This window comes from Rhopalosiphum maidis, chromosome 1 (assembly GCF_003676215.2).
Source record: "Rhopalosiphum maidis isolate BTI-1 chromosome 1, ASM367621v3, whole genome shotgun sequence".
Lineage (NCBI taxonomy): Eukaryota > Metazoa > Arthropoda > Insecta > Hemiptera > Aphididae > Rhopalosiphum > Rhopalosiphum maidis.
In genome coordinates this window covers 71,440,535-71,457,262 of record NC_040877.1, presented here as the reverse complement: position 1 = coordinate 71,457,262, position 16,728 = coordinate 71,440,535, and the positions used below count along the sequence as shown (strand labels likewise).

The following is a 16,728-nucleotide window of genomic DNA, read 5'->3' as shown; positions in this document are numbered from 1 at the left end:
ACACATTTACATCGTCAATGCTTTTTTGATCCTGTTCGAATTGAGTTTCTGCGTCTTTCAAGCGTTCTGCAGTATTTCCTACTCGTTTTATCTGGCCGACAGTTTCGTCGAATAACTTGTGAACCTCGGATGCCAATTCTTCGGCAGCTTTCTTAATTTTATTGGAATCCTAACATGACATATATAAAAAAAAAAACAAATCAATATTGAACATGGATACGGTTTTATCACGTTAATACCTCTAATGCTTGATCAGCGTATGTTGTTTGTGCATTTTTAGCAGTGTCTCTAGCAGCTATGGCACTCAATTCAGCTCCAGCCAATGCTTCTTGTGCACGAATAGTATTATCGCTGGCCTCTTCTATCAACTGTTTGATTTCTGATACCTGTCCTAAAGCCTCCGTTGCATTTTTTTTACTATCTTGCACCTGTTTATCAAATGCTACAACGGAAAATTAAACTAAATTAATGATAAACCGTTTCAACAAAGTTATCGGTATTTTTACACTCACCTTGCAATGTGCTCAGTGTTTGTTGAGCTTCTTCTAAAATCCTAACACCTAATTTAACAGCTTGATCTGCTTTTTCATAAGAAGCATTTGCTTGTGCCAAAAAGTTTTCCCTAGTTCTTTGCTGCTTTTCACCTTGAGCTAATGTAATCTCAGATTGTTGTAGCTCTTCGGCTACTTCTTTTATAAGGTTCATAATGTTTTGGTCAGTTCCTTGCATTCTTAAATCATTCTTGACTTGTTCAGCCTAGAAAAGATATTGTTTTTAAAAAATATGTTCAAATATAATTTATATTATTGTTAATAATAATGTTTTGAGTAAATAACAACATATTTATCGTACTTCTGCGTTTAAATTAGAAATATTTTGCTTCAGAACTGTGACATTGACATCCGGTAAATTTATTGCATAAATATCCCGATATATTGACAATGAATCATTATTGACCATAGTCACCAATTCTTGCGCTTCATTTGCTTGAGTAATAATTGTATTCAATTTATCCTTTACGTAGTTAACTTCCGTATCCAAAGATTTTAATTCATCACTATAAGCATTAATAAAAACATTACCATATTATAATTTATTCTATAGTACATAATTTATAGTATATTATTTTTATTTTACATAATTGAAAAATGGTCAAGTTTATCAACTGGAAAGAATATAACTCATAAGTCTTAGATAAAGACAGAAAGGGAGATGCATACAAGCTAATCGACATTTGAAAACTGAAGAATCTATACAAAATTATTAAAAATAACCTTATAATACCTGATATTTTTCTGTTGATTAACAGCGTCTCTAGTTATGTTATATGCTTCAGATGATATTTTCATAGCTTGTGCTGCAGTAACTTTCATTTTTTCAATTTCTTGCTCTTTTCTGCAAATAATAATACGAATAAAAAAATGTATAACCTATGTAATATAAAAAAATTTAAAAATTTAAATTAAAAAAAAAAAAAAAAAAAATTTAAAAAAAAAAAAAATTTTTTTTTATTAAAAATTTTAATTCTAAACGTAATATTATTAAATACAAGAATAATACTTACAACATTAAAAATGTTCTCGCTTCCCTAGCAATTTCAGACATTTGGTCACTCTGTTGTCCGAGTTCATTACTTTTCGATATAGCCTTGAGAAGCGATGTGGCCCCTTCGGTTTCAATATATTCCATTGCTCTTTTCAATGTATTTGACGATTTATCATTCATTTTTTCAATATTCATGATGTTATTTTCAGCCTGTAAAGATTTTTCTTCGGCTAAAGTAGTCCAGTTGCTTGTTTGAGCCATAAGATCTTGAATTTCCTTTATTTGGCTATGAAGAGAAATCAATTTGTCACTCGTTGGGATGTTACCTATAAAACATACATGATACACATATATTAATCACATAACATCCAGAACCATAGGTTAGAATTTCCAGCTGCAACAACAACAAAAATATTCAAATTATAAAGAAAAAACTATTTTTATATTGTGAATAAATAACAATTTGAAGTTTTAACTTTCATTCTGAATTGTTAGTAGGAAAAATCTTTAACTATACTATTATAATTAAATAGATTATTTTAAATGATTATTTTCTTCGATGGCTAAGAAATATATGCCAATATAATAATATTATAATTTTATAAGTTATGGTAGGTATCACATGATAAACTGTAAAATAAATATGAACTATTTAACTGCAGAAATAAGTGAACACTGAACAGAGTTATGAAAGGATCAAGACAATAAAAATATATTAAAAAAAATAGTCATCCCCTAAAAATTAGGCACCTGAGCCAACCACATACAATTCACTATTAAATATGATCCTGAAATATCAAACATAAAACATTAATTAAGTATGTACAAACATATTTTGTACATACCACCAGTAGCAAGTTTGGCGTTTTGTTCCAATTCGTCCACTTGCAACTGAACTTCTTTCAGTTTTTGTTCGAAATCTTCGTCAATTACCACAGTAGGGTTGTCATTAATGTTTTTTAACACATCTTCCAGTTTTTTTAGGTTTTCGCGATGTGAAGAAACGGCATCTTGAACCAAATTATAACATGCTGGACAATCCACGCAACCTCTTTGCCGATCGTATTTGTTTTCTTTACATTGATCGCAACGCCTTCCTTCCACATTTTCCAAACACTAAAAAGTTAAAAGATATATTAAATCATTAACATGTAAAATTGCGGATAAAATATTTCGATGTACACAGCTGAATAGCTCTACCATTTTTACCACACTTTGTTAATATTATAAAACTGTATAGAGTAAATATATGTAATGTGTATAGACAATACTCAAATAATATAAGCAGTTAAGTATTTAAGTAAAAAATGTATGCATTGGTATCCAAATACTTTTTCAAATATTAAATACTATCTATATTCTATCAACAGGTATTTGAGTACATCAAAATTATTATAATATTATAATATATCTTAACTTTTTATACAGTATGCCACTATTAAATGACTGATACTAATATTAAACTAAACATTTAACAAGCATATTTATCCATTCAATCTATAAAATATTTACATAAATATTAGATAATTTAAATTTATATTAAACAATGTACTTTTAATAAAATATGTTCTTGATAATTGTTATAATTTGAATATTTTATTATGTTATTAACAAATAATAAAATAAGATAAAATACAAGTTTTCATAAAATACTAAATATAATAGTTTTTTTTCATTAGAATTCAATAAATAATTTAATTCAGTTACTTAAACCCTTAAACAAAGCTTTAATAATATTTAAAACTAGGAATTGAATGATAGGAAAATTAATTCCTAAGTTAATAATATAATTTACTAATAACTAATACAAAAAAATAATATTTCAAATTCATTTTTAATAGTATTTGAATAGTACCTAAGTATGTTACAAAAAAGTAGTATTTTAAATACTGTACCTACTTAATTACTTTTTAAAAGTAGTTTTTTACAACACCAATTTTATAGACAAGTACTGTATAATATTTAATATATAATATGTCAAATATGATTTTAAACTCACCGGACACTGTCCATTCGCATCACACTGCAAAGACACCGAACCAATGGAATCACAAGCGCACGATTTACACCCTTCGGCTGAAAATCCATAATGGAAAGGTTCGCACGCGTCACATTTCTTGCCGGTTATTCCCGGACGACATATACATTGACCGGTGTTGGTATCGCAGGTATTGTTGACGGAACCCACTGCATCGCATTCACACGATTGACAGCCCTACAAAATATAATGATTAATAATCATAATCACATTGTCAAAAGGTTTATGGACTACGAGTCCCCCGTGCCCTGCTATAAACGTTGCCAAGTGCGAACGGTGGTTAGAAAGAAGAGTCAATACCTGTGCACATCACGGCACCTATAGTGTATGCTGTAGTATTTTAAAAATGTTGTTATATTTTTTGTTAAAAAGGTTGTACATGATAATATATTTCAACCAAAATACCAAAATTGGAGGTTTCGACCGTTTGTCAGTTATACCAATAGACCTACTAATACGATTATATATTTTTAAACTGATTAAACTTGTTATAAACGTAATTAAACTGATCTTTTTAAACTTGGATTATTTGTTATGTCTGCAGTGTGCTTGATATTTATTAGGCTAATATTTCAAATTTCGTCCCCTAACTTCTGTACAATTTGTTTGAACATTTAAAATATATAAAAATTGAAATGTTGGTTATTCGAAAACGAAATAAAACATTTCAAAGTATGGCTTAATCCATTTCAAGTAAACATTTTAACAAATCAAAATTAGTTAAAGAAAGAAATTCTATCGTTATAATTGACAAAAAGTACATAATGCAGATATAAGTATACATTTTTTACTGTACACACCAGTAGTCACTTGTACAAGTTGTACATAATATATTTGTGCCGGGAGCACACCATTACTTATTTTATACACTAATGATCACTTAAATCTATCCGCATGCAAGTATTTAGGAAGTTGCCTATACTGAACCCCTTATAAACGGTCGGTATTGAATTCTCTTACATTTATTTCTCTCTCTCGTTATTAACGAGTACAGATAAATCAATATAATATGTTATATTTTTTTTAAAGTGTTGACCCCAAGGTCTTTCTGTTGTCTCCATATTATTTTGTAGATCTACGATAGTAATTGTACATGTAAAAAAAAACCCGTATTAAACATTTCCCCGATGCAACTAAACATTTTCCGCACGACTCATCACAACTTACGTCTCCGCTGCCTATGTTATAGTGACCGGCTTCACATTGGTCACAGTTTACTCCGACTACGTGTGGTTTACACTGACATTGTCCAGTTAATTGATCACACGCTAAAGGTCCAAATCCTGTTTCAGTGGTGCCAAGATGATAACAGTCACAAGGTTTGCAATCGCCTTTTTCAGGAGCAAGGGCGTCCCCAAAGTATCCTGAAAATCACGGTATTAACGAATTTAATTAATATAATTTATTGTCTAATAAACCAGTTAAATACATCATATATACGGTATGGTATATACATCACACGTTGTATAATATTAATAAAATCAAATAAATACACAAATAATATAAATTTACAAATAGTTTGGCCCAATTCACCATTGAAAGAGACCTCATATAGATGAAAATAAAGTTACTAAAATTGTATACATAATAAGTATTTCTAATGTTAAAAACACTGATTATATAAAAATGACCTAGAATAAGGTTATAGGTTAATTAAACATCTACAATTTTTTTACAATATAATGTATTATATTATACTCGTATACACATATTCATTTTATATCCTATAAATTAATAATTTGATAATATTATATTATGAACATAGTTAGCATTTTGATGCAATTTAATTTTTTCCTAGTGCCTTAAAATGGTAGCTCGATAAGTGAAAAATTTGTTTTAAGCAATACTCATTATTTGAACGTGAATTTTATTTTGAATTTTTTCAACAACTCTTAAAGCTTTTCTAGTGATATTTTTCACGCTGTAGAATATTTATCAAAAATATATTTACATTCTTTTAAAAATTAAATTATTATTTTATTAATATAAATAAAATTTTTTTAAATATAATTATCTTTGGTAAGACTGGAATTTGTATGGAATGTCTGAACATTTATCGCCAAAGGCATGGGCGTCCCCAGACATTTTTCTAAATTTAGAGAACGAGGTAATATTTTTTATTAACGACGAATATTTTATAAAGAAAACTCTTTAATTATTTATAAATATTATCACGAACTCTAGATATAACAAACTATTTTTAATTATTCTGTTTTAAGCGTACATTTTCATATTTTGTTTGTTTGTATATCGAAAAAATTATTACTTTTAATATTTTATTTAAAAAAAAACGATTTCAGCCTTTTTGATTTTAAATTAAATATTATAGGTTTTTAGAACATAGTTTTTAATTTTTAGATCATAAGTATACAGTAGGTCAACAGTATTTTATTCCATTATTTTTTTATAGCCCTGATTACAATATATCAATCAGTATAAGTTTCACATAAAGCATAATATTATACGAAATACATACCAGGCAAACATTGGTCGCACTGTGCTCCGCCAGTATTGTAGATGCACTTTAGACAGTCTCCGGTCGTTCGATTGCAATTACCGATTCCGTTTGGGTCTACATTTGAATTGCAGTCGCAAGATTTGCAAATACTGATCGGTCCATTCTTTCCAGTCGGGTCACCGAAGTAACCATCACTGCAAATATCACATCTGGGTCCTGTGGAAATTCGTAATAGTTAAAATCCTAAAATAGACGTATTTGTATATCACGTGTTTACCTCCGTATCCTTTGGGACATTCCAAACAAATGACCGTATCTTCTCCGATCAAAACGCAACTTCCCTGGTTGGGACACGGACACAGTTTACAGTCGAGTGCGGTTCCCTGCAAAGCGTTACCGTAGTATCCTTTCGCGCACCTATCGCAATTTTCGCCCGCCGTATTATGCTGACAAATGCACCGACCTGTGCATAAAACATTTAAATAATTCCACGTGTTTTATTATTATAAAATGATGTTTGTTCGCAAAACATATTAATACTAGGTATGTAAATTAATAAAATAAGACGTGTGTATGTGCACGATAATAATATTATTATAGTTAGGTGGTCTTAAAAATATATTTTTAAAAGTATTCGAGTTCTGACCCAGATATTTATTTTAAATATAATTTAAAACACGTAATTCAATGCTAAGTAAAGGTATTTAATCAGTATTTTATAAATTTTTTTTTTAACATAGTAAGCCAAATAAATAAATTTAATTTTTTTAATTAATTCTATAGTGTATATATATTTTTACAACGTATTATTTTATCTAACTGTAATTTGTAAATTACTCATTTATTTTCTTTATAAATTTATTTGAATTTTCAGTTGAGCGCATAAATCGTATATAGCAAGTAAATATAGTATACACATTACGCATTACCTAAAAAAACTCTAATAATTTGTTTTTAAAAATAAACTTTCTAATTATAAGTGTAAAATCGTCATTTTTATTTCTTATTCATTAATAATTAAATGCAATAATTTTCTACTTAAGACTATTGACACACCAAATAAATTCATACTATGAACTTAGATACACAAATAAAATTTAATTCAACTTTATTTTATAATAAAAATTATATATTGACTAAAATCTATACATCTGTTTCTCTTTTTCGAAAATTTTATATATAGGTACTGATTAAAAATAAAAAATATTCAAAATACTTTTACTTGAATATCTTATAATACTATAGTAGTTAAGTAGATAATATAATAAATCATGATTTAAAAGTATAAATAAAAATCTTTGTTACCTGTATCCGCATCGCAGATGGAGGCATGGCCGTGACAGTTACACGGAACACATGGCGAGAAAGGACCACCACTAGTAGGTTCGTGTCGAGAACCAGGTGCACATGATTCGCAGAATTGTCCGATGTATCCTTCGGGACAAGTGCACATCTCGACCCAGTTAGCCGGCAATCCTGGAGCGCCGCGCCGGGCTGTCTGAAGTGAAACGTCGTCCAAAAAACCGACTCCTATTAGAAAATCATAAATATAATTTTTATAATATTATACGACCGTCGCATATTGTGCGAGTGTATTTGTGCGTAAGACATATACGTACCTCTGTCAGAATATGTTCCTCGTATTTTTATGGCTGTCAGATTCGATAAAACGCTGAAGAAATCGCGCGAAGACAGCCTGGGTTGCCAGCCATAGTCCGGATTCTCGTGAAGACGGAATTTATACATTTTTGGCTACATGTAAGAGGAATTCAAAACAATACCGTTACTTTAATAATTATGGATCAGTGTTGTCGTGATGTTGATTTAAAATATTGGAATTTATCAAAAATTACACTTAAAACGATCTTTTCGTATACAACGAGTAAGCTCAGTCGTTTTTAAGATTGATTGATTAATAATATTGCACTAAACAATAGCCTTGGATAATTTAAAAATTAAATATCTAGCAATAATATCAGTATAGCTTGGTGATTTTACTAATGTAAAATAAAATCGTACGACAATGAATAAAAATAAATGAAAACATGATTTCGTCTGTGGGTAATACTTATCACTGAAATTCATACTTGTGTCGGTTATAAAATAACAATTAGGTACATCAGATGTATTCAAAAAAAATTTCGATGTTTTTTTAGAATACTGGTAATAAATTAGCAATTAATATTAAATTAAATGCAAGAATATTATTTTTTTTTTTTGTATACGCCATATTTATTTTTCTAATTTTTAAGATTAGTCAAGCTGTGGCTTGGCGAAAGGCGCCTTGAAAAAAACCTTAATTAAAAAAGGGTGCAAATAAAAATAAACCTAATAATTTTGGGAACCACGGTGATGCTATCCTAAAATATAACTATGGGCAAGACATATACCGTGTCGGAAGGCAATGTGTTTCCTTGTCCAAATATTGCTTGAGTGACGCGAAGACCGGCACCGCCCTCAAGAATGATGTCGTTGATAGTTGGATCGGGACTGTTTTCACCGATGCTCAGTTTGAAGGTCAAGTCATGATTGTAACTGGAACGCTGGTCTCCGAGGAACTTGTCTACAGTATTTTCATGGCATTATAGCTCCGTGCGTGTAGTAATATGTTATAGGTAGATTTATGGATTTTTAATAGCTGTCAACAACTCACCCGGTGCCAATAAGTAAACGGCGTCTTTCGATGGTGAAGAAATCTCCAACGATTGTTTGAAAGGACTGTGAACCGGCAACACCGTTCTACCGTAGATATCCGATCCATTCCAACGCTCGTTGCCCCGGACAAACACGCTCTCGATGGATACTTAAAATACGTAAATATGCAGATGATGTAGTAGACACAGACGCATGCGTAAATAAAAAAATGCAATTTGATTGCACTTAGAGTGTTGTAATGATTGTAAAAAAAAAAAAAAAAAATCAAACAATATAGGTACCTCTCGAATAACCCGAAGCGGACTGGCACACCGAAGAATGTCCATAGCAGAAACAAGGCGTACAACCGAATAAATTGTCCTCGTCCAAGTTGAAGAAACCCGGTTTACATCTGTGCAATAAAATAACAATATTTATTGATTAAAAAAAAATTTATTACACGCTTATCTATAGACGTGTAATTCTGTTTTATCGTTTTCCGTACTAATCGATAAATCAAAAAAGTGATATATTTTTTTTATATTTATATAATTTGAACATGACGTGTCACAACAATACTATTATTTTATTAAATTCAACAATCGACACGTCGTTTATGAATTGTACATGTTTGATTTCAAAACTAAATACCTAATACTTAAAAGATTATAATAACATACTGACATTTGTTTACATAAAAACGTGTTTATAACTGATTTATAGTACATCATAGTCAGTACTCAAAGTTATGTAAATAGTTATCTAATATTTAAAATTTTTCTCCAAATTTTTAACTGACGTATTGATCAGACAAAATTTTTAGAAACGACCATAATTCCATTTCTCAGTCTAATTAGGTACTACGTATTTATTCTACGAACATTTATCCATGGAATTCTAAATTTCAGTGGTAAATGAGGTCACAAGGGATCAAACTTTTTCAAAGCTTAACATATTCTACTATTAACGTTAACGAGTAGTGGAAAGCACACAATAAATAATGGAATTTCAAATAATAATTTTATTGTATAATATTAGTAATAATTTGTTTTCATGCGATTTTCGAAAGAAACGTGTTTTACTCACTTGTTGCATTGAATTCCCTCGACGTTCTCCTTGCAAATGCAATTTCCATTTTCGGCCTCACACCTTGGCTCGTTATCCAGACTACCGGCTACTGTACATCCACACGGTTTACATCCGGTCGGCCCGAAATCAAAATGATTTTCGGCGCACCGATCGCATTTGTCACCCGTCACGCCCTCACGACATTGGCACTTGCCTTCGGAGTTACACTGCAAACTCCACGATCCTATGATAAAGAGTCGCTAGTAAAAAAAACTACTCGGGAAAACCGTAAAATATTTCAGAACGTTCGAGAAAACCGTAAAACATCAGTCGGTCGACGCACTTAACACTCACCGACTTCATTACACTCGCACGGCGAGCAGTGCGTGTCGCCCTTCCTCTGGTAATAGTTCTCTCTGCACCGCTCACAGTTCGCTCCGTCCCGGTTTCCGGCACAGTCTAGACAGTGTCCTCCGTGTCCGGTCCGGTCGTACAGCTCTTTGTCGAAGAAGCATCGGTGAGAAAACTCGTTACAATTGCATTCTGAAAACAGGATTCGTAAAACCAAAAAAATAAACGGTTAATTATTATTTATACTTTCATATTGGGATTTCATATGACTTTGTACTGCGTATGTTGCGAGGAAAAAGGATCACAAGAGATATCAAAGGCTGTTGCTATTTTTTAAGAACATATGACAGCATGATAGAGCGCACGAAAAAAAAATGTACCGAGAAAACCATATGGTTACGCATAATGTAAGTAGTGATGTTGGTAACATATATTTTTGAAATCCAACTTTCGGTTGATCTTATTACTTTATATCGAACCTTAAACGCAAATATTTTTCAAATAGATTTTAAAAAGTTTATATTTGTTCATGTTAAGAATACCTTATACTATATAAACTTTATAAATATAACAAAATAAATGGTTAAAATTGAGCATATAAAAAGATTTGTAAAATTTTGATTTTATTAGATATAAGTTTTGTTACACCAACACATTATTATTATTATTATACATATTTTATACCTCGAGGTACACCATGCAATCGTTTGACCTTAAAAAATATTTTAAATTAAAACATATTTTTATGAAGTATAATAAATAATAATATAGGAATAAAAATAGTATTATGGTCTGACATACTTCAAGAAACTGTTGGACCTATACCACGAAATATTGTTTGCGAAACACTGATGTAGATTATAATATGTTGAAATCATAGATGATAATGGCCAGCAAGAAAAAACAATAATCGACTATAGCTGTTATACTGAATGAGTAACCGTTAAAATGAACAAAAATAAAAGGAAATCGGTCGGCGTTTTAAATTTTACAAAAAGGACGATGACTACCGTAATGCGCCAGTCGTAAATATAAACCAGTTCTGGGTGGTAATGTCAACCAGATTCGCAAACTATTTAACTGCTCGTAGGGATATATCATTCGTATATATATATATATATATTTAATACTAAACAACAAATATTCAATTTAATGTATGGAATATAAACTGTTTGTGTGGGAACAAAAACAATATTGTATTTTTTAATCGATTTGCCATAAAAAAAAAAAGATAATGTGGACAAGGGAAAATAATTTAATTTCAAAATATTAGAATATTTGAACTACAAGTATTTTAATCAAAATATTATATGTCATAAGATTTTTCAATTACGGTATAATATTATAATTATAATTATAATTATATTAATAAGTATGACTGTAAAATGGTATACCTATAATTATATTATAATTATAATTACTTGTACTTATACTTAGTATCTCATAGATCCGCCAGACCTTCTTTTAGAAAAGGAAAAGGTACATCAATTCCAATAATACAGGTAGTTAAACAAACAATCAATTCCACCAATTATTTGTTTTAAGTTTAAAAAAACCAGGAAAATATATAAAACTTTTCAAACAAAAATTTAAAACCGTTTTTAAATCATTGCGGATACTATAATATTGACAATGTAAAGGGATATTGTTTTATTAGTCCAAAAGTATTACTCAAAACTTATATTAATTCAAATTTTGAAAAAATATTTTATAAAAACTTGACATACATAATATATTGTATCTTTGCGTATCATTTATAATATTATACTGGATATTACATTTATGAATACAGTAATCTATTATTAAATTTTAATTTTAACATTTAGATAGGTAATCGATACCTGATTCGTCATTCTATAGATTCATAAAATATATGCACATATGCACTTAAATTGTCCATCACACGAACTTTAATGATGAAAAACTCACAGAAGAGCGAAGAACTAACATACAAATTAGTTATGTATAACCCAAGTATATAATTAATTCCTTGGTATATAAATTTGCAGCTATGTTGCGACTGCATTGTTAACGATATCGACATAATACATCGCTCGGTCAAAAATATTATAAAAAGTTGTCACGATAAAAAATTAAATATCTTTTTAGTGCAAAAACAAAAATAGTTTCACAAATTTATAAAAAATTTGAAATAATTTTAATTTTGAAATTTAAATATAACTACCTTAACTACCCAAATAAATTTTTCACTTACAGTCAACTAAGTTGTTATACTTGAGTTTTAAATTCCAAATTTATAACTTCAAATAATTATGAATTAATAACTAATTAAAATTAATTATATTATGCGATGGAATTTGTAAATTATCTCTTTTATTATTTATAATAATGCTTTATATTCAATTTTCAATACATTTTTATTGGATATTGTAATCAATTGATTGTATTAAAATCTAAATTTAGTATAGTACCATGACCACTTATATCATTTCCAAAATTGTAATTTATTACATAAAATTCTTACTATAACTTTCTATTGAAGATAGTGTTTACTATTACCAATAGTAATTATACAGTTTATACGAATTATTATATATATTTATGATTTTTTCTATATTGCATTTTTAATTTCTAGGTATGACTTTAAATAAATGAATAATATACTTAATAATAAACCTATAGTTTTTAAAATACCGACGTGATCGCGATTGGTTGCTTGCCAATTAGTGACTTTTATCGGGCTAATAGGTGCGAAAAAAAGTTTATTTTCCGTTTACTAATGGTCTGCGTGTAACGCATACATACACGACACTTTATATTATTAACTTTCACACGGTTCCCCGTCGTGCAACGCACAACAAATGCACAGGATCTTCTTTTATATTTTTCACTGCTATTATATTATTATTATTATTAATTCTACTCGTAACTACTACAAATGTACACGATGACACCATTAGGAGAAAAATTCGTTATTTGAGTAACCGAACCACAAAAAGTTCCCTATAATGATTATAATATATTATAATAATTATTATTATACAACGTCTATCTACAGTATAATACGCTCAGTATAATATACACATAATACACATAAAGAGTGATTCGCCAGACATGTCAAACTCAATTATTTCTTTTTAATAATTGATTTTTTCAAATTTTGAATTTTGGAATTTATAAGCATACACCTGAAAACTATATTTTCAAATACTTACACTTATACACTGTTTAAAAAATGTCCTTTGCTCTTTCGTACATATAAACTTCTTTATTCAATAATAATAAGAAACGCACTCATTTTTTGTAAATTATTTATTTTATTAACAATGTTGATGTATATAAATCGAAATTCAAACGTATTATTTCTATAAGTTATTGGAATTTATGTATTAAGGATAATCGTCAATGATAATAGGATTAAGTTAAGGGAAACTATGATGGATATCATAGTTATCAACATTTATGTAGGTACCTAATAAAGTAATATTTTATAATAGTTATTAAAAATTATCGAGGTATAATAAGTTCTAACTAGACTCGATATTAAACGTATTTTATGTTTAATGTAAAGCGATTATATTATTAAGAGTTATTATCTTTAGTACAAAAAGTTCAACAATTCAGATAACTTAAAGATTTTGATGAATGAGGTTCTTGCAGGGAAACAATTTTTATCACCACAGTACTCTCTATGAATGGGGTAAAAAAATTTAGTACCCGAAAATATGATCTACGCGTTGAGATTATGTACTTCAAGCAATTCAAAAAATCAAAATTTGGACAACTGTGATATTTTGAGTAAAAAATAAAAATAAATGGAATGAGAGCATCTGTATGATATAATTTATCGTATACCTTTGTATGTAGATCGTCGAGCTGTATAATACACTATTAGGTAGGTACGTATTAGGAATGGTGCAAGAACATGCATATGATTCGATTGGGTCTTTTAGATACACAAAGAACGCTAGTCCGGACCGCAATCTCTCCCGAATAGGTAAATCTCGAGCGCTGCGTAAACAATCACACCTCTGAAATCTCTTTTCGTATTACACAGCGGTAGGTAGGTAGGTACATGTACACTGCTGCAGCGACAGAGGACGGGCATACGATATACGTCGTAATATATTATTATTATTATAGGGAGAGACGCGCATCGCACTGCATTGTCGTAAAATATATTATACTTATATTATGTGGGTGCACAGATTCGAGCTGAGTAACAGAAGATTATTTTATATAGGTATCTATTATTATTATCATCATTCGATTTTAGAAGACGCTCCACACCCGTGCCACGGTGTTATCGCCTCCGCCAATAACAAAAGCATGCAATACATCGTAGCAAATTTGCGATCATCTAACCCACATTTTTTCATCGTAAGCTTCAAATTAGATCCAAATAATTGAGCCGTCATCAGATTTAAAGGTGAGAACATTATCTGTGTTCCTATGAGATGATACATTGGCACCCCTATTTTTTTTCAGATAGCCTACCTTGACAAATAACAAAACGAGCCGAAGTATCTTTGTTATTTTTATAAAATGATATACCTTAAATGTGTTATAATATTATACTATTTAATTGTTAAAAACAATAATGATTAACTACAACGGGAGAATGTTTGTTTAAAATAAATTACATTTTTCAAAATATTCCAAAAATAAATTAATTAATAAAAAATATATCAATATTGATTGTATCCGATTAAAGATTGACGTTTACAAATGTTTACGTTTCATAAGTTTTAGCCTTTTATAATAAGGTTAATGATTATGTACACTACAGAGTATGTTGAATTAGTAGTACAGTTAAACAGTTTATGTGTGTTTCCTCTAAAATCCAAAAGGCAAACGATGGATAAGTTAATAACTAATTCAATTTTAATTAATTTAAGTATTATATTTATAACTTCTTATCATGAATACACCTCTGAATACAATATATATATGTTCTAAAACACATATATTTTAATATATTGAAAAAAAAGTAGTCTGATGGTAAAAAAATTGGACTTAAATATTTACACTTCTATTAAAATACTCAAATGACACAACTGAGGATAACATGTTCTAATTTTTAAGTTTGATGACAGATGCCCCCAGTGACGTAATAATAGGGGAGAATATGGGAAATAAACCCCCCTCCCAGAGCATATTTTTTTTTATATAAATAATTATTATTATAATTTATAATATTATCATAGTATATTTACTTTTATTAACTCTTTTTTTTCTTGTATAATCAGTGGTTTAAAAAAAAAATACTTAAAATTCAGACTGTCACAGCATCGCCTTTATTTATTCAACAAATTAAAAAATATAATTATTAAGTAAAATTTTAAAATAAAAATCAGATTTAAGTTTAATGGTTTATTATAACCGATAAGTGAAAAATTGAATTAATACTTATTAAAGTCACATAGTTTTGTCTATGTACAATGTACATGTATGAAAAAACTGCACAAAGCACACAAACACACAAAATAAAAAGACAATCAAATTTTAATTTAAAATTCAACTATTTTCATAATTATTAAAAAAAAAAATAAGGAATGGACACCTAATTTAACCTTTAGACACCGTGCCTTTAAAAAATATAACAATACAAAATCAGCTTTACGGAACGAAAACCCACCATGTCATATGTTAGTGTAACAACAGAAACTATATAATATATCCACTATTATTTATCATGACAACTATGGGATGAGTTGTTGATATACAATACAGAACGGCACACGTTTAGATTTTCTGCCCGTTTGGCACTGGATAGTATATCAGAGTTGTGAACATTTTCATTTAGTATAAGTAAGTACTTTTAATAATAAAATTTGCTTATTTAATAGTAAAATAAAATATGTATAATACGATTAATATATACAGTGGTATATACCACTTCATTTATCAATCAAGAATTTTGTCTTATATGACAATATGCAGACAAGAGTTTCTGGAAAACTCAATTGAGTATTATCGAGTATTTATAATATTCTCAGAATAAATAGTCTATACAAAATACTTACTCGTAATTTAATGAAATAAGACAAAATAAAATTAAAAAACCAATACAATTAGTTTGTTAATTAATAATTTAAAACGAGCTTAGATATCGTTTACCATTTCAGATTCTATGTGTCCTGGGGAGCGTTACATACAATTGTATGCCATGACTTGTACATTATACATAGTTAGACGTTGAAAATAAAAATCTAAGACAAACTGATACTGCACAGCTGACAATCCAAACACGAGCCGAGTATTTAATTTAAAAATTTTTTTCAGGTCCGCGAGGTGCGCGCAAACGGCCCAGTGTGTGTACTACGCTTTCATGTGTATGTGTATATGTGCGTGTAGAAAGTCGATAATGATTTATTGCGGCACGAAGTGCAACGGCAGCAATGTGCACAGACTCGCTAAACCCTGCCGATAGTGCGGGCCGCCGACAAATACCTCATTAGAGGTCCTTGTGTCCAGCGTGCTCTTAAAAAAAAAAAAAAAAATAATAAAAAACCTGCAGCTCCCGTTCTACTGATAGGTTCGACGAACCACTGCACGACGTATAGGTACACACCGCAATTATACGCACACTGTATTATATATATATATATATATATAAACGGTACACGACAATAATAATAATAATAATAATATATTAATAATATCATATTAT

At 29.3% G+C, this 16,728-nt stretch overlaps 1 protein-coding gene across 2 annotated transcripts in view; it reads right to left on the bottom strand.

The window, feature by feature from the left end:
- Nucleotides 1–16,728, bottom strand: part of LOC113555168 (laminin subunit gamma-1) — a 56,047-nt gene that overhangs the window by 1,358 nt on the left and 37,961 nt on the right. For both annotated transcript variants that reach the window (XM_026959524.1, XM_026959533.1), the window contains 18 exons: nucleotides 10,098–10,286; nucleotides 9,762–9,987; nucleotides 8,978–9,087; nucleotides 8,695–8,844; nucleotides 8,432–8,604; nucleotides 7,661–7,793; nucleotides 7,347–7,571; nucleotides 6,319–6,504; nucleotides 6,060–6,257; nucleotides 4,751–4,947; nucleotides 3,545–3,760; nucleotides 2,391–2,661; nucleotides 1,565–1,871; nucleotides 1,285–1,395; nucleotides 853–1,057; nucleotides 513–756; nucleotides 240–442; nucleotides 11–169 (listed from right to left, as the gene is read on the bottom strand). In XM_026959524.1, the coding sequence (XP_026815325.1) occupies nucleotides 11–169; nucleotides 240–442; nucleotides 513–756; nucleotides 853–1,057; nucleotides 1,285–1,395; nucleotides 1,565–1,871; nucleotides 2,391–2,661; nucleotides 3,545–3,760; nucleotides 4,751–4,947; nucleotides 6,060–6,257; nucleotides 6,319–6,504; nucleotides 7,347–7,571; nucleotides 7,661–7,793; nucleotides 8,432–8,604; nucleotides 8,695–8,844; nucleotides 8,978–9,087; nucleotides 9,762–9,987; nucleotides 10,098–10,286 (3,503 nt within the window). The remainder of the gene's footprint in view (nucleotides 1–10; nucleotides 170–239; nucleotides 443–512; nucleotides 757–852; nucleotides 1,058–1,284; nucleotides 1,396–1,564; nucleotides 1,872–2,390; nucleotides 2,662–3,544; nucleotides 3,761–4,750; nucleotides 4,948–6,059; nucleotides 6,258–6,318; nucleotides 6,505–7,346; nucleotides 7,572–7,660; nucleotides 7,794–8,431; nucleotides 8,605–8,694; nucleotides 8,845–8,977; nucleotides 9,088–9,761; nucleotides 9,988–10,097; nucleotides 10,287–16,728) is intronic.